Source organism: Corvus moneduloides, chromosome 24 (assembly GCF_009650955.1).
Source record: "Corvus moneduloides isolate bCorMon1 chromosome 24, bCorMon1.pri, whole genome shotgun sequence".
Taxonomy (NCBI): Eukaryota; Metazoa; Chordata; class Aves; order Passeriformes; family Corvidae; genus Corvus; species Corvus moneduloides.
The window spans coordinates 2,235,491-2,255,511 of record NC_045499.1 but is presented as its reverse complement, the minus strand read 5'-3'; the positions used below and the strand labels follow the sequence as shown (position 1 = coordinate 2,255,511).

At 54.9% G+C, this 20,021-nt stretch overlaps 1 protein-coding gene across 3 annotated transcripts in view; it reads left to right on the top strand.

Moving 5' to 3' along the window:
* The first annotated feature begins 1,018 nt into the window (after positions 1–1,018).
* The window catches only part of CACNA1S (calcium voltage-gated channel subunit alpha1 S), a 47,680-nt gene continuing 28,677 nt past the window's right edge, over positions 1,019–20,021 (top strand). For 2 of the 3 annotated variants that reach the window (XM_032133365.1, XM_032133363.1), the window contains exons 1-7: positions 3,060–3,303; positions 7,343–7,448; positions 16,597–16,736; positions 17,238–17,371; positions 17,946–18,098; positions 18,351–18,556; positions 19,118–19,221. In XM_032133365.1, coding sequence (XP_031989256.1) covers positions 3,143–3,303; positions 7,343–7,448; positions 16,597–16,736; positions 17,238–17,371; positions 17,946–18,098; positions 18,351–18,556; positions 19,118–19,221 — 1,004 coding nt within the window. In that variant the 5' untranslated portion in view covers positions 3,060–3,142. Of the gene's footprint in view, positions 1,273–3,059; positions 3,304–7,342; positions 7,449–16,596; positions 16,737–17,237; positions 17,372–17,945; positions 18,099–18,350; positions 18,557–19,117; positions 19,222–20,021 lie in introns of those variants that run through there. The other variant, XM_032133366.1, reaches the window with a different exon arrangement.

The window sequence follows — 20,021 nt, the reverse complement described above, 5'->3', positions numbered from 1 at the left end:
GTTGAGATTCACTAAGGGATGTGACATATGTCCCTGAACCTGAGGGGAACTTTTGGCAGACTCCTCTGCAGGGATCAGCATAGATGTTACACGTCTCTGCATGTGTGTGAATTGATTATGCTATGAGTGCTTTTGTTGTGAGCCTGTTATTAAGTCACTGTTAAAATGTAGCCAATGCTATTGAATGTTTAATTGTTAAATCAGTCCATGACTGAGTGCTGCAAAACTCTTTTGCACCCTGACTCTTTTGCATCCTCGGTCTCCATGTAAATCATCCTAAATGGATTCCAGTCTGATTTTCCTATGCATACTTCAGCCATGTAGTCAGTAACAGGGTGAACATCGTAATTGAACTCCCTTAAGTTGCACTTTCACAAATTTGTATTAAAATATGCTTTTTGTCATCACCTTTGTATTAAAATCTACTTTTTGTCATCACCTTTGAGTGCCCAAACCATTCACCGGTGACACCAGTGGGCACACACAACTCCATACACGTGTGGATATACCCATATGTGAGTCTGGCCACAGAGATGGAGCCCTCACAGGAACATCACCAGCAGCATCAAAGCCTCATGCTGCTCCCCGCTGGCTAACCAGTCCCTCAGTCCTTGACTGGAAGAATACACACACCCCCCCCCAGACGCGTGTAGGTCCATGCACACACGCGTGCAGATCCCTGTGCACACGCGGTGTGCAGAAGCCAGCTCAGCCTCTCCGCCTGCCCGGCAGCTCTCCCTGGATCTCGCCCCGTCTCTCCACTTGCGGCCACCCGCAAACACCAGCACTCGCTGTCCCCCGTGAATTCTCACCCGAAGGCGGCCCGAGGCCCTGCTCCGCTCCCGGGAGCGAGGCGGGGGCCGTGCGGGCACGGAACCGCCCGGCAGCGCAGCAGCTCCGGACCGACCGCCGGGACGGCAGCGGGGCGGGGAGAGGGGCGGGCAGCGGGGCCGCAGAGGGACCGGGACCGGGGCGGGGAGAGGGAGCCGGGAGAGGATGGGGAGGGAGTGTGGCTGGCAGCGGCGCCGGACGAGCGGCAGAACGGGTCGGAGAGCGGCGTACGGCAGTTTTTGGCTCGGCTCGGCGGCAGGAGATGGCACCTGCGGGAGTCAGACCCCCATCACGGCCCAGCTCCCTTTGGGACCCTTCCCAAGGCCGTGCCAGTGCGGTGATGGAGCGGGAGAGGGACATGCAGGCCCAGGAGGTGTGCGAGGAAGAGGAGAAGGGCTGTGAGGGGGTTTCACGAGGAAGCAGTCTCTCGCTGCCCAGCAGGTGAGAAGCGGCTCCGTCGGGCAGAGCGCTGCAGCGTGTGCGGGAGCCGTGCCGGGTCCGGGGGTGCCCCGTGCGAACCGCTCCCGGCCGGGCGAGGGGCGGCTCCGGGGGTCTGCGAACCCAGAGGGGCTTCGGGGATCCCTCCCACAGCCCCTGCCCGCTCCTCGCTCGCAGCCCCCGTCCCCCTCCTCCTCGAGGTCCCCGGGCGTCCCAGGCAGATGTTCCTCCCGGAGATCCCCACTAGATGGGCCCCGCGGCTTTGCGGTCCCTGGACAGGTTCTTCTGCACAGGCAGCAGCGGGAATGTGGCTCCTGGCTTCCACTTAGGGTTGAGGGGGCAAATGACGGCTAAGTGAGAAGAGGGATCTGCCTCACGCGGAGGCGGGGCTGGACCCCGCGGCAGAAATGGACTCTGATTTGCACAAAACGCAACAGAATGGTGTAGAAGGGGGCAGATTGCTAATTTAACCCTAGTGAAAGGTGCCCTTGGCCACGGCAGGGGGGTGGGACGAGATAATCTTCAAAGTCCCTTCCAACCCAAGCTACTCCGGGATTCTATGAACCCCTTTACAACCGAGGCCACCTTCCTCCAAAGTACACCAACACTGGCTGGAGCAGCGGCAGGAGTTGCTCTCCCTGCCGTGGGCTCCCCGATCACTCCTTTCTGGCCCCCAGCACAGCCGGCTGCACTCCTGGCAAGCATTTCCCTCGCCAGCAGAATGACCCCACGAAGCTGCGAGCAGGGCAGCACAGTCCCGTGGGTGGAGCAGCACCCTGGGGTGCAGGAGGTGGAGTGGGGCTCACTGGTCAGTCACAACAGCTGTAACATCTGTGCACCAGGGAGGCCATTTGCTGTGGGACATTGCTGTAAGCAATTAGATCTCTGCAGTTATTTTGCTGACAGTCTAGAAAACCCCAGGAAAACCCCCATGAATAACACTTCTGGTGCCTCAGTCCCCTGCTGTGGAAGGTGCTGATAACCCGCCTCTCTCCTTACCTCAGCTCGGGAGTTACCATACCATTCATCCAGTTAGGCTTTCCCAAGGCCAGCAGGGCTTGGCAGGACACAAATCCAACCCCTTGCTGGGTTCCTGCATCCCCAGACATCCTCCATACCCTGCATGCAGGACTTACCTCCGTAAGGCTGAGCAAGTGGTTGAGTGACTGGTGCCAGCCAAGGGTTTCCTCTGTGCCTCCAGAAGAGCAAGCCTGAGCACTTTTTGGACTCACCAGGATTCCCTGGAGCTCTGAGATTGGATCTCCAGCCAGTGAAATGGACCCAGCCTCAAAGACCCTGTAGCCCCCCAGTACCACACGGCCCAGGGCTCAGGTGACCAGTGTGCACCAGCTGATGGTGAAATCCTGCAGAGAACTGCAGATGGGATGAAGGGGGGACACTGGCCAGAGCTGGCTTCTCCATCTCCCCCTGCTGTGATTCAGCAAATGCAGGTAGCCCCAGGCTGCTTCCCAGTGCAGGGGGGACGCTGGGGACAGAGCTGACCTGGGACACAGGCTCTTCTCTTTCGGAGACAGTGCCCAGCACGGGCAGCCTGTCCCACCCCCAGCCCAGCCAGTGGCACGCCAAGCACTCGCCCGACTCCCCATGTGCTGGTAAAGAGGGAACAGCTGCAGGGGCCCTTCTGCTGCCTCAGGAGCTGGGACAGCACCCAGAGTCGGGCCGGGATCTAAATTTAAACTCGTGCTTTGTGTGTTTGTACATGCGAGCGCAGGCTCCAGCCCCCACTCCCCCACCACCTCCCCTGCTGCAGGGAGCAGACAGAGACCCAGAGGAGCTCCAGCTGGCTGGGACCTGGGGAAGGGGGGCTCGACTGCAGGGGAGGAGGGGGAGAGACAGCTAGGGGAGCAACACCATGGAGCCTGCTTCTCCCCAGGGTGACGTGAAGAAGAGGCAACAGAAGGAGAAATCCAAGAAGCCGGTACCACCGATAGCTCCTCGTCCACCCAGGGCTCTGTTCTGCTTAACCCTGGAAAACCCTCTGCGGAAGGCGTGCATCAGCATCGTGGAGTGGAAGTATCCTCTGGCTGCGGGGGCTTGGGGGCAGTGTGTGGGTGCCTGTGAGCATGGCACGGGTGCTGGGGGGCACGAGAGCTGTCAGCCTGTTCCAGGCTCGTGCTGACTGTCCCATCAGGCCTGTAAAAGGCAGCGAGGCACTCAGGGAGCCCTGGCCTAGGCAATGGCTGTGCAAACTGGGGCATGAATAGGCTGGTGGGGAAAGCTGGGGCTGAGGAGCGGGTCAGGCCACGGGGCCTTTGGTGGGGTAGGACAGGGACAGGCAGGGACAGCCTGGGGGCAAGGGACTTGTGGGAGTGAATGTGCTGTGCGTGTTGTGTGCTGGGGAGAAATGGGGGACAGGCTGTTGAGAGGGGAGGGGGTTTGGTGTGTCAGGAGGGGGCACAGTGCCCATCCTGGGGCGGGGGTGGGGTCAGGCTGGGGGAGTGAGGGCTGGGGACAAGGTGACACCCTGGGAGAGAGGTTTGGGGTGGGTAGTAAGACCATGGTGGGTCACTTGGGATGGCTCTTTGTGTGTATCACCATTTGCCTGATCCCACAGCTGTGCTGTGCCCTGGTGGGGGGCTCCACCAAATCCTTGCTGACATGATTGGCCTCTCAGCTCCCTTTCTCATCCCTCCCTGGTACTGCTGTCACAGGTGAAGGCTTTTGTAGGTGATACTGTTCAGAGGGATAGTCTTTCTTTGTGCCTTTGGCTTACTGTTGTAGCGTGGGTGTTGCTTTTTGACCTTTTCACTGGGGCACTGTAGCTCAGAAATACCGAAAAGTCATGTTTCTGCCATGCATCCAGGAACTATCACTTTGTTCACCTGTATTTTATGTAAAGGAAGAGAGTGGGAGATGAAATATTTCACTTTGATTTCAGCAAAACATTTGGGCTCTAGCAAAAATGATGGACTGGGGAATGGAATCAAGTTCTTCCACCACAACTTTTCTCATATTCTCTTATCTTTGTATTCCTGGCCTTGGCAGGATGATCCCAGCCCTGGCCAGGCTTTACTCTAGGAGGTGGCTTGGTCACTTTAGGCTGGATGTGTTGCTGTGGGGATACCAAAACCATGCCCAGAGATGCTGCTTTGTCCAAAGCCCAGGGAGCCCTTGGCAGGCGTGAGGTCATGCTCACAGCTCTGGTGGTGCTGAGTTTGAGGCCTCTTTCCTGTACTGCAAAGGGACTCTCTGCCCTTCAGGGAGTGGGAGCAGAGCCAAAATTGGGGGGTTCTCATTTTATGTGTCTCTGGCAAGAGAAACGATGGTTCTGTGGGCACACAGAAGGGTGTCTTAAACAGGCACTGAGTAGGGAAGAAACTCGTGCATGCACCCGAGTGGCAGGGGAGGAGCTGGAAATAGGACTTACATCTTCCAGCAGGCTCAAACACGTTCTTCCTCCGGGGCCAGCACATGCCAGAGCAAATGCATAGCACAGTGGGGGGATCTTTCCTGCATCAGGGCTCTCTGGAAGGGCAGAAGGGTGGGGATAAGTGGGTGCCCCAGCAGAAAGGTGGCATGTGCAGGTGGTTCTGACCTGTGCAGGACAAGTGATCCAGGGAGTCAGGTTTCTCCAGCCCCTGGCTGTATTTATACCCAGATGCACCTGGCTGCCCTCACTCAGGGATCAGGGTATGCGAGGCGTGACAGGGTCGGGTCGTTCCAGTTCCTGTGGGTTATTATGGTCTGCAGGGACATGCAGGCTGCCGAGGGGAGATTAGCTGTGACCCTCTTCTGTGCGGATACCAGGGCTGTGGGTTCAGTGTGGCAGTATGTATTCCTGCTCCTTGGGCCCATCACTGCTGTGTAGCTGCTGCTGTCAGGGTACAAAGCTGAGCCACAGGAGTGGGCCTGATGCCTTAAGATGTCCTTTCTGGTGCTGCCTAAGAACTGATGCCTTAAGAGGCCTCCTAGAATCAGAGACTAGACAGGAATAAGGGAATAAGAGGTATTTATTTGAAAGGCCTTCAAAGGTACACCCTGGGGAGCCTGAAGCTGTTCTCAAAATGGATCCCAAGATGGACCCCAGGTCACAAATTCTTCACACTTTTATAGGTTTGGTTCATTTTCATAGCAGGGTTAATTCTCCAATGAAAGCTTCAGTTTTCCCCTCAGCTTACCCCTCTTTTGAGGCTCTTTGGTTTATACTTTTGGCCTAGGACAGTCTTGGTGTCCTAGGAAAGCAGGGCTGGAGAGGCTTTGTTATGTCTACCTAGCATGAGAGAGCAGAAATTAACAGGCTACAAGAAACTTCAGAATCACACAGCAAGCAGTACAGAATTTGAAAAATATAAAGGTTAAAACCTAAGGCATCATGCCAGGGTCTTTTTCAAGTAGTTAAAGGGTTGGTGCCATCACTCCACTCAGCCCAGAGTGGGTGAAAGTCAGGCTGACTTGAGGCAGAGGGGGTTTTATGCTGAAATTTGCTCTCATCTCAAAAAACCCATGCTCATTAGAACAAGGAAATCTGAATGTTGTGCAGCTTACTGGGTGTTGTGTGCATGACAGCCGGTCCAACAGCTTGGTGGTTGTTGGGATGTGTCTCACTTTGTGACGCCATTCTGGTATTTCAGGTCATTTTGCAGCCAGGAGAACTTAAGACAGATGGGTGAGGAGTCTGGGGACCCTGGAGGGCCACAGAGCTGCAAGAGGCAAAGGCCTAATTCCTGCTGCAAGGGAGATGTGGGGACCCTTGGATGCTGTGTAGGGGGAGCACACTGGAGAGAAAGAAGTCAAATTGCAGGACAAGGAGATGAGGAGGATGCTCTGGGTCAGTGGCAGGAGGCAGAGACACTGTACCTGGTCACACTTCATGTCTGGGTTTTGGTTCAATTTGTTTGATTCCCACTGCATTTCTACCTCATAACTGTGCCAGACTTGAAGAACCACAAGCAGCAAGTGGATTCCAGTTACAGGAGCTCCAGCCGAGGTCACCCTTCAAGGAGGGCTTGTCTTGCTCTGTCCAAGCAGGCAGGGAAGCCTCCAACCCCTGGGCTCTGCCTCATTCATTACCTGGCCACAAAGGGGAGCAGCTTTTCCAGCTGACTTCAGTTTTTAACGTGTCATCAGGTTGATGGATAGAAAGGTTCAGAAAAGGAGAAAAAGCCTGTGATGAGCCCAGGACACAGCTGACAGCACTCAGCCAGCTCAGCTGGCCATTGTGGATGGCATGCTGCCCAGGTGCCCCTCGCTCTGTGATGCTGGACTGGACACTGGTATGGCCACCAGAGCCCAAGGCAGCCCTCAAGGGAGAGTGCTGGGGGAAGCAGAGAGTGGGAGTCCCTGGAGGGAGAGCCTGGCTGCAAATGATGCCCTGGAGCCAGAGTTTGAGCTCTTTGGAGGCTTCAGGAAGGTGATAGCTGAAGCTTGTCCAAGCAGAGCAGTGACAGCAGCAGGAGCCTGCGAGTGACCAAGTGCTTGTCCCAGGGTCTTCATGGGGTAATAGTAAGTCATCCCTTTCCTTCTGAGATGTCAAACAGCAGAGTTTCTCTCTCAAAGGGGGTGGTACAGTCCCAGGCTGAGCACTCTGTTCTCTCCCAGCCCCAGGCACTCCTGAGGACAGTCGCAGGAGCGCTGCCTGTCCTGGGGCACCGAGGCTGGAAGGACACCTGGGGCTGTTCTGCCAGAGGAGACCCTGGATGAGCTGGTTTGCCCCTGGATACCTTCCAGCTAGGGCCATACAGCCCTTGTGAGGCCTGAGCAGCAGGAGTCTCCCTCGAGGATGCTGAGTGCAGGTGCTTAGGTTCAGTGCCTACATTATGCAAACGGTCTTGACCCTTCGTGATGGTTCACTGAAGGATGAGGAGGGGGAAGCCACCAGCTCTCCTGTCCCTTTGTCCTGTGCCACAGCTGACCCTCTGCAGCAGCCATGCACTGAGTGTCCAGGCCCTGCAGCTCCTGAGGATGTGCTGAGGCTGAGGTCTGGCTGCTCTCTGTGCTCTGCCCCCGTGGGGGGCTGGTTCTCCACCCACACCCCAGCAGGACAGGACAGGGCAGGGGTGGGATGGTACCTGCTTTTGCTTTCCTGTCTCCACTCCTTAACACTTCCTCTCAGACCCTTTGAGATCATCATCCTCCTCACCATCTTTGCCAACTGTGTTGCGCTGGCCATCTACCTGCCCATGCCTGAAGATGACACCAACATCGCCAACTCCAGCCTGGTAAGGAACAGTTGGGACCCCTGCCCGTGGCCCCGGGTGGCCGAGGGCTCTGCAGAGCTGCTTGCTTGGTGTGACACGGGTACAGGCTGGCAATACCTGTTCTGGGGGCATCTGCTGCCCCAGGGGTGCAGTCAGGCAAGTGTGGGTCCAGCCAAAGCTGCTGCAGTCAAAGGCAGGCAGGGATGGGAAGAAGTGGCTGCTAAATGGGTTTTCAGAGGGGCTGAAACCACCTCTGGGCTGAAGTCAAAGGCAGCAGGTCGGTGTGTGAAGTACATGTGAAGGAAGAATTGATGCCAATTAAAATAAAAAAATCCCACTGATTTTTTAAAATCACACTTTCAAAGGGAAACATTCTGTTCCAGAAAGGCTCAAATGGTTTGTTTCAGTGTTTTGGAGTAAATTCTTCTGGCCTTTCCTTTCAAAACTGTATTTTAATTTGGCTACTTTTTATTTAAGAGGGGGAAAAAACCTGTTTCTGTTAGGCAGAAAGATTACTCCTTTCCAATCATTCCATTTTCTTCCTCAGTCGCTCCAGTTTTCCTGGAATACGATGTTTTGATGTGACCCAAATCAACAGTCTGCACTATTTTTAGTTTACCACTCCTTTCTACTCTTCAGATCCCCGCTGTGGTTCAATCCACATTGATTTGCATTGAGAGACTGAGGGTGATTGAATCAAAACGTCTCAATCCCTCCTTTTAATGAAATGCTCTCTCCTGCTGGTTTCAGGGCTCCTCAGGGTAAATGCCCACAGAGGGGCAGTTCCTGGGGTGTTCCTTCAGCCTCCTGGCCGGTCTGACCAGCTTCCCCAACCCCTCGCACTGGTTTTGGATTCTTCCCTGGCTGGGGGAGCATAGCAGGGTTTGGTAGGTGCAGTTACCTCAGGGGAGAGGTTAAAGAGGCAAAGCTGGGCAGGCTGACCATGGGAAGCGGGAGATGGGGACATGTTGCTGTTGTACCGGGAATGGTGAAAAAAGCGGCATACTTCGATCCAGAGGAAGGGGATGGGATTATTTATTAATTTCCAAACTCGTTTCTATAACCTGGTTCACTTGAATGACATAAGGTTATTGTCCTTTGACCATCCACCTCTCAGGATGATTGATTAAACCCTACAACACCCATTTCAAAATATTTCTCCAGTCAGTATCCTAACAATACTGCATAACAAGCTGCAGGTGGCAAGATAAAAGTATTGTTTACAAAAACCTCTCACTGTTCCCAGCTAGCATGCGTGTGAAAGCGAAACTTCCACATGGATTCTGGCAGAAAGCTGGAAAATTTCTCTGCATCAAGCTTTCAGCATCCACAGGGCCAGTGGGGATGGGGGCTTCCCTCTGGGGGGGCTCGGGATGTGGCTGAGCCCAGTGAGGGCAGAGCTGGGGGAAGCCCAGCGGCGTGTGGGGATAAGGGCATGAAGTGGCAGCGGCCTCTCAGGGCTCCCAGAGCTGCCCAAGGACCTCTTCCATGAGCAAGAGGCAGGTGGGCAAGGACCAAGTGATGCATGAATGAAATTCCATCTGGTTTTATTTATTGTACATTAGATGACTTATGCTGTACCCTGCTGGGCGATTTTTCAGCCTGTTGCCATGCCAACAGCCCGTGGTATCAAGAGCCAGAGGCAGCCCCAGGCTGCTGTTCTTTCATCCCTGCTGGCTGTCCCTTTGTCACCACGTTCTGGTGGCTTTGCAGGAGCAAACCCAGCTGAGAATTTAGCCAGGGGCCCATCGCCTGGGGCATCCTGCAGGTAGTGAGGAAAGGCTTGCTGAGGCATTTTCCTGCAGCAGAGAGGTGCTGTGATGCATTTCATCTCTCCCTGTCCCTTTTCTGGCTCTCTTCATTACCCAATCCTCTCTGGAGAGGGTTGAGTTTATAAAAAGACGTTGAAATTATTGAGAAGGCAAAATGTATGAGGGGAAACTGAGTCAGGGCAGTGAGGACGTTGCCCCACGTTGTTTGTGGAGGCAGGAGTGAGGTTCCCTCTCATCCAGGGAACCTCCTGCAGCCCAGGCCCTCAGAGCAGTGACAGCCACTCTGCTTCAAAGCTCTCCAGCAAGGAGAGTCTCAGGAGGAGAGGATTCCTAGGAGACCTCTGCTGCCACTGCCTCCCTGCAAGGTTGGAACACCTGGAGAGCAGCCCCACTCTGTGTTTGCAGGACCAGCCAGGGAAGAGTTGCAGTCAGAGTTTACACTGGGTTTAGAATTAGGCTCATGAAAGCTTGGTTAATCAGCACTCATTTTTGGGGGGTGAAAAAATGCAATACCATAAAAATGAAAATAGTGAAATTAAATAACCCATACATTTTCTAAGAATCCATTTTGCTTTGTCCTGGAAGAAGCACAGTTGTTTAATTTCAGCACATTTCATTATTATTCTTTCTATATTAGATTTCTTTAGATCCAGAAGGGTTTTTTTAACCCTGTTTTTATCTTTTCCTACTGGAATCAAATTATTTTCTTCAACCCTGATGAAAGGATTTTGACTTTTCAACTTGTTCAATAATTCACAGCATTTATTTGGACTTCTACTTGAGTTTCCAGAGTTTCAAATCCCACTGTTTTTCACCGGACACCTTACTCCAGGAGCAAGCAGCTTCAGAGTGTGTTTAGCAAGGCAGGTTATTCACAGGGATTCCCCCAAGAAAATACAGGTGGCTCTGTGTGACCTGGCTGCCTGACCTCTGTTTATGAGCAGAGAAGAAATAAAGCTGAATTTAGAGTACAGTTCATCTCCCAGGGCAGTTGAGCCATTCCTGCAGTTCCAGTGGGTGGTGTTTGACACACTGCACACACTGAAATATCTGGTTTTCATAGGATCATAGAATTGTTGTATGGTTTGGGCCAGGAGGCTCATTCCACCCTCTGCCATGGCAGGGATACCTCCCACTATCCCAGGTTGCTCCAAGCCCCGTCCAGCCTGGCCTTGGACACTTCCAGGGATGGGGCAGCCCCAGCTGCTCTGTGCCAGGGCCTCCCCACCCTCACAGGGGAGAATTTTTTCCTAATATTTCAATCTACTCTCTGTCAATTTAAAGCCAACTCTCTTCAAAGTGTTTCCCCGCCAGTGGGATTCAAGAGTGGCTGCTTGGAGGGAGGCCAGCCTTTCAGACCACCAAAAAGCAGCTGTCCTGAGTCCTGTGGGCTTTGTAGGAGAACCAGGTAGGACATGGGGCCCAGGGAGTGGGGGACGGAGCTGGAGCTCGGACTGTCAAGAAGACAATTCAAGCAGCACAGGTAGTGGTCTCTGTGCAGGCACGCTGCTGTGTCACACGTGATGGCTTTAGGTGCTGTTCAGGAAGAATGAATGTTTGATGCTGAGGAGTATGCTTCTGAAAATCCCACCATTTTGGGCTGTATCTCAGCCCTGGGGTCAGGGAATTCAGTGCTTTTAAAGCCTGAACATAGCCTCAGGTGCAACTCGGTGACAGGAATACGGGCGTCTGATGCAGTTGCAGGAGTCCCAGCTTTTCATCTGCTCTGGAGAGCTGTAGTTACTTGTGAGTCCTGCATGATGTCTGTCACCCCAGGGCTGTGTCATGGGCATCTCGAGGAACACAGGAACAGCTGCATTTGGGCAGCTGGCTCGTGTCCCACAGTCCCTGAGCACAGTTTGCTGGCCTATTGCTGGTTTTGAGGAGCTGTTGGGGCCTGTGCCTGGAGGTTGGCATGGGTTCCTTGCTGCTGGAGAGTCGTGATTGCATGTGGCTTTCCTAGAGCTTGGGGTCACCCTGGATCTCCTGGAGCCTTCCAGCAGCTGTGACAACAGGCAACACCCCCTGCATGTCTGCACGCACAGACTCGATGCCTGAGCTGCAGAAACTGCTGCTGCTCTGCTGCTGGCACCTGGAGGGGTGCACATGCAGCTGTGTGAGCCACCCCTGCCTCCCTCCTTCCCCTCACTCTGGCCTGGGGCCACTGGCAAGGGCTGGCACCCTGCCCAGCTTGTGGCTTGGCCACCTCTGTGGTCACCCTGGGGTTTTGGGTAGGCAGATGGGCCGGGCCCCTCTCATCTCACTCTCCACAGCTCACTGCTCATCCTGAGTGTCACTCACAACACCACAGCCTCCTTGCCCTGGGGTCCCCAGCTCCATGGCAAGGCTTCCTTGGAAAGGACCTTGCTGCCCCTCTGCTCCCAGCCCTGGAGGAGGCTGGGTTGGCTGCAGCTTCTTGAGATTTCTGTTCTTCCAGCTGGGCTCTCCATGCCCTGGGTCTGACAGGCACCACTGAGCCCTTGTTCATACTGCAGTCAAATCCGTCTGGTTTTGGTGACTGAGCTGGTAGCACCCACCAAAGCCTTTTCAAACCAAGCAGACCTAAGACATCTAGTGCAGGGAGAAGCCTCGGGAATGCCACCAAGGTGTCTCACAGACGTGGGAACAGTTGTGGGACAGCTGGTGTGACGTGAGGCAGTGAGGAGCTCTGGATAGCCAGCGAGGGAGATGCAGTGGAGAACAACTTGTAGGACCTGTCCACTCTGAGCTCTCAGAGCTGCTGTAGGGGGGTTATGGCTTTCCTGGTTCCTGTGTCTGCAGCCCTGGTATGTCTCTTGTTTGTGGGCAAGGAGGAGCTGTGCCTGGAGAATGTGGCAGGCAAGTCACAGCATTGCAGAGCAGCTAGGGGTGGAGTGACCTCTGGAGATATCTGCTCCAACTACCTGCTCTAAAAAATCTGTGCAAACAATTCAAAAATTCTCCCAAATTCTTTCCTGCACGTCTTCCCATCCCAAGTACTTCCTGTGCTGTGACAGAGGCCATTGTGGAGAGCAGAAGTGTTTCTCTTGATGTCTCGTCCTGGCTGTGGTCTGCAGCAGTCCCAAACCCCGCCTGCCTTCCACTGTGCCCTTCCCAAGCTGGGTGCCAGGGTTTCCCACCGCTCAGGGGAGACTTCCTTGGCTCCAGCTCTCACTTTCATCTTGTTTTCCAAAGGAAGGGGATCCTGTGAGATTGCTGTAAATGTATTTCCATGCATTACCTGTCCTGTCCCCTTCTCTGTCCCACATCTGCAGGGTTTCGTTCACCTCCATTCGGGGAATAGGAGAAGGACTCTGAGCTGCTCTGTTTTGCAGAGGATGATTGCTGCAAGCCTCTGGGGAACACCTTTACAGATGTTTTATGGTTACAAAGGGCTTAGAAAGACTTGAGCAGCGCAGCTCCCTGTCCTGCATGTCCTGGTGCTGGCATCCCGTGCCTGTGTCCTGGTCAACCCATTGCTGCACCTCCAAAAAATGTTTCTATTAGGGTGGGCTGGAGCTGCAGGGGAGAAGGGGAGCAGGGCCCAGCTGGGACTGGGAGGCTCAGGGGGAGGTGCAGGGCTGATGGCACAGGAGCAAATGGCACGGAGAAGGGCAGAGAGCTGGAGACAGTTTGGAGGAGTCAATGGGGAGGGTGAGGGCTGTGAGGTCTTGTTGCAGGTGGATGTGGCAGGGGTAACTCTCCACCTGTGGTCATGCTGTGCCCTCACCACCTATGCCCCACTTTGCCCAGCTGGGAGACTCCATTCAGACCCTGCTTCCCCTGCTCCCTGGGAGAGGGCCCCAGGTGATGCCTTGAGAGGCCACCTAAAAACAGAGACTAGACAGGAGTAAGGGAATAAAGGTAGGTATTTATTTGAAAGGCCTTCAAAGGTACCCCTGGGGAGCCAGAGGCCGTTCTCAAAATGGACCCCGAGATGGATGACAGGTCATGAGTTCTTCACACTTTTTTAGGTTTGGTTCATTTGCATAGCAGGGTTAATTCTCCAATTAAAGCTTCAGTTAATGATGTTATTTCCCCAAGCTTACCCCCCCTTTAGAGGCTTTTGGTTTATACTTTTTGGGCCTAGGACGGTCTGGGTGTCCTTGAAGAGCAGGCCCGGAGAGGCTTTGTTATGTCTACCCAGCACGAGAGAGCAGAAGTGAACAGGCTGCAAGAAACACTGGGCAGTACAGGATTTGAAAAATATAAAAGTTAAAACCTAGAGCATCAAGGGACACAAAGGTGGGGCTCGTTCCAGAGTCCCGTGTGGCTGCTGGGACTGGGAGCTGACGATGCTGAGCAGGCTGGGGCTGTGTCTGTGATGTTGTGTCACATCAGCGTGGTGCACACTGTCACCCTGCTGCCCACGGCTCATCCAGCACCATGGGTGGTGTTCCTGTGTGCCCAGAGGGTTACAGAGACCTGTATCTCTTCCTAGTGGCTTTTTGGCTCTTCACACCTCCAATGCCAGCTGTGCCAGACAGCCCTGTGCCCTGCCCTAAGCATCCCTCAGTGGGGAGCCAGCCCTGAGTTCTGGGGTGAGGAGGGGACAGTGGGTGGCAGTGGCACAGAGTGTGGGTCTCCAGCTGCCAGAAGCTGGCCAGGGCTTCAGTGAAGCCAGCAGAGCTGTGTCTGTCCATGGCACGTGCAGGCTGTGCAGTGTGGCCCTCATGGCATGGGCACGGGGTGGCGACTGGGCCGTGAGTGCAGTCCCTGTGCTGACCTGCAGCCTGGGCAGCACCAGGGCTGGAGGTGATTTCTTCTCAAACCAGCCTGGGCACAGGAAGTGGGGTCTGCACCAGTGAGGGACGTGTGGTCCCTGACCTGGTGTGAAGTCTGCCAGGATGAAATATCCTTCAGCTTCTTCCTGCTGGTCTTTGGAGGCTGCACTAAGTTTGCCCTGGCTTAGGCTGCTGCATTGTAGCCATGTAAGTTTAATTGCCAGTACTGTACTTGATCGCAGCCCAAAAAGCCACCCATGGCCTGGGCTCACCCCCACAGCAGGGAGGGGATGCAGGTACTGGTGGGGATTCTGGCCCTGTGCCCTGCTCAGGTGAGACCCCACCTGCAGAGCTGCCTCCAGCCCTGGGCTCCCAGCACGGGAAGGACCTGGAGCTGTTGGAGCAGGTCCAGAGAAGGCCACAAAGATGCTCTAAGCCTGGAGCCCCTCTGCTCTGGAGCCAGGCTGGGAGAGCTGGGGGTGTTCACCTGGAGAAGAGGAGGCTCTGAGGCCTCATTGCAGCCTTCCAGTACTTGGAGAGGGCTTATAAGAAAGATTGAGACAAACTTTATAGCAGGGTGTGTTGCAGTAGGACAGAGGGTGACGGTTTTAAACTGAAAGAGGGTAGATTTAGATTAGTTATAAGAAAAAATTGTAATACACTGAGGGTGGTGAGGCCCTGGCACAGGCTGCCCAGAGAAGCTGGAATTTGCTGTTCTGTCCCTCCCAGGCTGGGGGAGGGTGGCTGGGAGCAGGGGGCTGCCTGCTGCCTCTTCCTTGGCCCAGGTTTGAACCTTGCTGCTCACTGGCTGGACCTGGTGAGCAAATACCCTTGAAGCTGTCCAAAGCACCATTCATCTGCTGTGGGCTTCTCAAAGGGAGCTCTGAGGAAGAGCAAGTCACCTTTTGATTCTGGGCAAGGGGTTTTCAGAGGGAGATCCCTTCTTGTGAGAGACCCTGGAGCCTGAGTCTGTTCTGCTGGAAAATCAGGGCATGGAATTGACTTTTTGCAGTGCTGGATCCTGACATCAGCCTCAGCAGTTGCATCCTGCTCCAGGCTGGATCCTGACACTCACCAGCCTCAGCAGCTGCAGGGCTGCTGTAGCTTGCAGTGGGCTTTCCTGCTTTTCCTCTGCAGCTGAGGGGACACCCCACCACACCACTGGCTGCTGGCATGGTTCTGCAGCCCCTCTGTACCTGAAATGATCCCCATGGCAGTTTTATTTGCATGGGATTAGCAAGGACAGGCTTTGGGGGACAGTCCAGGGAGCATTTGTCCCCTAAGGGTGGGAGGTGAGCAGTGTTGAGTTGCCATAGCTAAAACCTTGAAGACAGAGGCAATGCCAAGATCTCTGCCCTCAGAGCCAACAAGAAACTGGCATTGTGTGGGTGACAGTCACCTGGGGTCACAGCATGGTCACTGCTTTTGGACATGGTAACTGAGTGAGCAATGCTTCTGTCTTGGGCTCTGGCCCTGGCTTTGTAAAAGGAGAGGATTTTCCATTTGGCAGGGCGTGGGGACCCTGGGAGAAAGGTGTGCTCACAGCACTACAGCATTCCCCAGTGGAGACCCACTCCCAGTTTGGTCTCAGAGAGACATTTGTGCCTTTCTGAGGGTGATTCCCTGGAGATCCCAAGCAGGGATGCTCTTTGCCCTTCAGGGGATATAGGCTGAGGAGAGGGACCAGGGAACACCAGAAATATAAATAGCCCCATCCACCTGGCTGCTTCAGAAGGCTTCTAATCCCAGTCTGGAAGGGACATGGGCAGCAAGGGCAGGGATGGCAGTGATGGGCAGAGCCAGCTGGGCACAGGCAGCTCTTGGCTGCGCTCCAGGGACAGATGAGCCATCCTGGCCCTGCAGCTGCAGGGCTGTGCCAAGCCCCTGCAGTGGGGTGCCAGCTCCTGCCTGGGAGGGGGTGCAGCACCTCTGCCCAGTGAGCCCCAGGCCCATTTCTAGCAGGTCACTTTGCCAGGCAAATGTCTGGCATTAGGCAGGAGGTCTTGAGCCCAAGGCCTCCATTCCCTGGGAGCTTCCTTATCACCCCAGACAAAAGGGAATGCCTGATACAGCTGGCTTGTCCCACAGTGACTGTGCAGGGTCTCCAGGACAGACCCAGCAAGCCCTCAGGTGGAGAGGATGAGAAGGTGAGGTCAGTGCTGCCTGTAGGAGGAAGGCTGTGAGGGAATGAGAGATGAGCAGCAGGGAGGAGAGGCACAGAGGAGCAGTGCCTTGGGCCAGGCACCTTTAGGTGGCTTTGCTGGAGCAGTTTGTAGGAATAGGCTCAGGGCAGGGTCCTGGCAGGGGCTGTTAAAGGGATGGGAGGGGCATGCTGCAGGCCAGAGAGTGGCAGGGGGACATTAAAGGGATGGGAGGGGCATGCTGCAGGCCAGAGAGTGGCAGGGGGACATTAAAGGGATGGGAGGGGCATGCTGCAGGCCAGAGAGTGGCAGGGGGACATTAAAGGGATGGGAGGGGCATGCTGCAGGCCAGAGAGCTGCATGTGGTGGCTCAGCACTGGTGCCACCCCTTGTCCCCAGGGTGCTGGTTGGGGTGTGTAGGGGGGTACAGATGGGGTGGCAGCAGGGACTGAGCCGGAGTCACAGGGGGTGACTGTGCACGGTGAGGACACCAGGGGAAGTGACAGTCTGGTCTGATGAAGCATTCTCTCCTGCTTGCCTTTGCAATCCCCAGGAGAAGATTGAATATGCCTTCCTCATCTTCTTTGCCATCGAGGCGATGCTCAAGATAATTGCCTACGGCTTTCTTTTCCACACGGATGCCTATCTCCGGAACGGCTGGAATGTGCTCGACTTTTCCATTGTGACTCTAGGGTAAGGAAAAGTGGGAAGGCTGCTGCTGTTCGGCTTGTGCCAGGCCTGTTCCACAGCCAGTCAGGGACTGGTTTTTCTGGTGATTGCAATGTGTTTGGGGATAACTTCTTGACTAAGTTCATGGCCTTCTCCCATGGGCTCCCTTTTCCTGCTCTGACATCCACTGGGATCCTCTCTCACTCCTGTTTCTTCCTGTCTTGACTCCTTCATGCTTCTTAGGTCCCCTGGAGAAAGGGGGTGGCATGGGGTCCTCCAGGGTTTGCGCACAGGGTGGGAGGTCCCAGGCTGTCAGCAGTGGAGCCGTGCCCAGGAGCTGGACTTGCCAAGAGCTGCCCCCTGGGTGAGGCTGAGCACAGCTGGCAGTCCTGGCCTCGCTTTTCTGCCTGCAGAGCTCTGAATCCTTAGCTCAGATTCCTTGGTCTCCATTCTCATGCTCTTCTCTTTTTCCTTGTCCTTCCTTCTGCTTCTCCTCCTTCCCTCCCTATGCCCTGGCTCTTTCAGGCTCATCACCATGACCCTGGAGCAGGTCAACGTGAAGCAGGGAGGGCCTTCGGGGGGAAAAGGCGGCTTTGACGTGAAGGCCCTGCGAGCGTTCCGTGTGCTGAGACCCCTGCGCCTGGTGTCCGGAGTGCCGAGTGGGTGCTGGGTGCCCTGCTGTCAGGAAGGGCTGGTGGCTGGACGGGACCTCTGGGCCTGGCCAGGGTGGGGAGCCATGGGACGGGTTTCTTATTGCTGCTGGATCAAGCCCAGCCACAAAGTAGGTGTAAAGGAGGCACAGGTCCTTGCTTGTTCCTCCAGGTGGTAGTTGTCAGCCCTGGGGATCTGCAGGTTGGCACACATGTGGCTGCCTCCAGGGCTCAGCGTCAGTGCCTTTGTGTGGCCAGGATCTCGCTCAAATTTCTCAGAGCAGGGATCTTGTTCTTCCGTAACTGCTGTGAATACAGCCAGGATGAGAGCACCAGAACAAAGGGAGGGGCATGAAGCAGCCTTCAGCACTGCCTGGCTCTGTTGTGCTCTTCCACGTGCTTTCATGGTGGGTAGAAGAAAGGATTTCCTGCTTCAGAGGTTTCAGTCCCGCCCCACCTGTGCCCCTCTTCCCTTGGCAAGGGGCATTTCAAAGGCTGCTTGTTGGTGGGCTGGCAGGGATGCAAGGTGCACCCAAAGCTGTTTAGGAAGTGGTTGACCTCCTCTCCCTTCATCTTTGTGCAGGCCTTCAGGTCGTCCTGAACTCCATCATCAAGGCCATGGTGCCCCTGCTCCACATCGCCTTGCTGGTCCTCTTCATGATCATCATCTACGCCATCGTCGGGCAGGAGCTCTTCAAGGGCCGGATGCACAAGACCTGCTACTACCTTGGGACAGGTAGAGTGTGGTGGGAGGATGCAGCAGAGGCGTCTCTGTGTGGCTGCTGTGAGACCGCAGGGATTCTGTGTTCAGCAGAAAGCGTGGCCTTGCCAGCATCGGGCCTGGGAGCGCGGCAGGACTGAGGGATGTGTGAAACAGCGTGAAGCTGGGCGTGAGGGGTGGTGAAAGAGGCGCCATTTGGAAGGGGAGGAAGTGTGGGCTGCTGTGTTTGGCCTGACCTGCTGCTCACACCATGGCTTTGCTCCTCAGATGTGATCGCCACGGTGGCATCAGAGAAGCCAGCCCCATGCACCAGCTCCGGCCACGGGCGACACTGCACCATCAACGGCACCGAGTGCCGCAGTGGCTGGCCAGGGCCCAACAACGGCATCACCCACTTCGATAACTTCGGCTTTGCCATGCTCACTGTCTACCAGTGCATCACCATGGAGGGCTGGACTGAAGTTCTCTACTGGGTAGGCTGCAGCACTTTGTGCCCAGTTTGGTGGAGGTGATCCTGGTCTTGGCTCAGGGCAGGGAATGCCCTCCTGGAGACAGCACCCCGTGGCAGGGCTCTACCTGTGAAAGACTTCTGCCCCCACCAACCTTCTTACTGAGATGCACATCCCATAACACACCAGTCATGTCTCTGCGTCCCTGCAGGCACTGCCTGAGCTGTCCTTGCTCTCCAGGTAGACAGGAGATTGCTCCAGCTCCCACCCTCGTGTGGGCCAGGCACAGCAATGCCTGTGGATGCTCCTCCAGCAAAGCCCATGTTTTGCAGTCCTTGGGAGACAGTCGTGCTGAAGCTTAGGCTTGGGGCTGATGTTTAAGTCTGCTCCCAAAATGCTTGGGTCCAGCTGTAAACCAGACACAGTGTTCTAGGCAGCCAGGACTTGGAGCCAGGTTTATGTGCCACCAACCCAAGCACTCCCTTTGGAGGGGGCAAAGATCCCAGAGGCTGTTGAGGGGCTCTAAGGGGAAGCAGACAGCGGACAGTGCCTTCAGAATAGTTCACCTGCATCTCTCCTTGCCAGGTAAATGATGCCATGGGGAATGAATGGCCCTGGATCTACTTTGTCAGCCTTATCTTACTTGGCTCCTTCTTCGTGCTCAACCTGGTGCTGGGGGTGCTCAGTGGGTAAGTGCCACCCTACCCTTTCTGCCAGCAGAGGAGTTTTAACTATACAAGAAAGAAGCCTGGAAAAGTTCTGTTCTTTTTCCTCTCTCATTCCTCACCCTTTTTTTGTTTTGCATGCTTAGAAACACTGAGCCGTGAGTTACATTTTGTGTTAGTGTCCATGGCTTTCTGACGTTTTAGCTCAACACTCAACACAGAAATCTTTTCCCTGTGGCACAAGCAGCTGTCAGCAAGCCCAGCCTGGGAGCACGTGGGTTGTGGTGTGTTCTGCCAGCACACCCAGCAAAAGGAGCTGAGCGGGCAGCAGTGGTCACTCTACGGCTGTGGGTCTGGACAGTCCTCACTGGTCCCTCCAGCTGCCCTCCTGCTGCGAGCACACACAGTTTTCTCATGGCCAGCCTAAGGAGAGCATCTTTGATGAGTGCAAGGGATCCAAGAGAATGATTGTTAGTCTAATTACTGCTTCAACAGCCTCGTCCAAGTACACCAATGAGCTGTCATCAGTCTGTTATGACAGTCTAGGCCAAATTCAATTAGTGTTAATTCCCCCAGTGGTACAGTTAAAACCTGAGATGTTACGCTCAACCTACCAAGCATTGCTGTGGGACTGCTACCATCCCAGTTTTGTTGCTTGGAAATATGTGTTGTCCTGGGAAGTGAGGGGGGCTTTTCCTCTCAAGTCTGTGTAGGGTCAGGGTCTTTTTTATGTGTTTCAATCCTTGTTTGTGCAAGTGGATCACTCTTGTCATCTCTGTTAGTTCACAGGGTTGGTTATACCCTAATTACTTGGATTTGTTAGG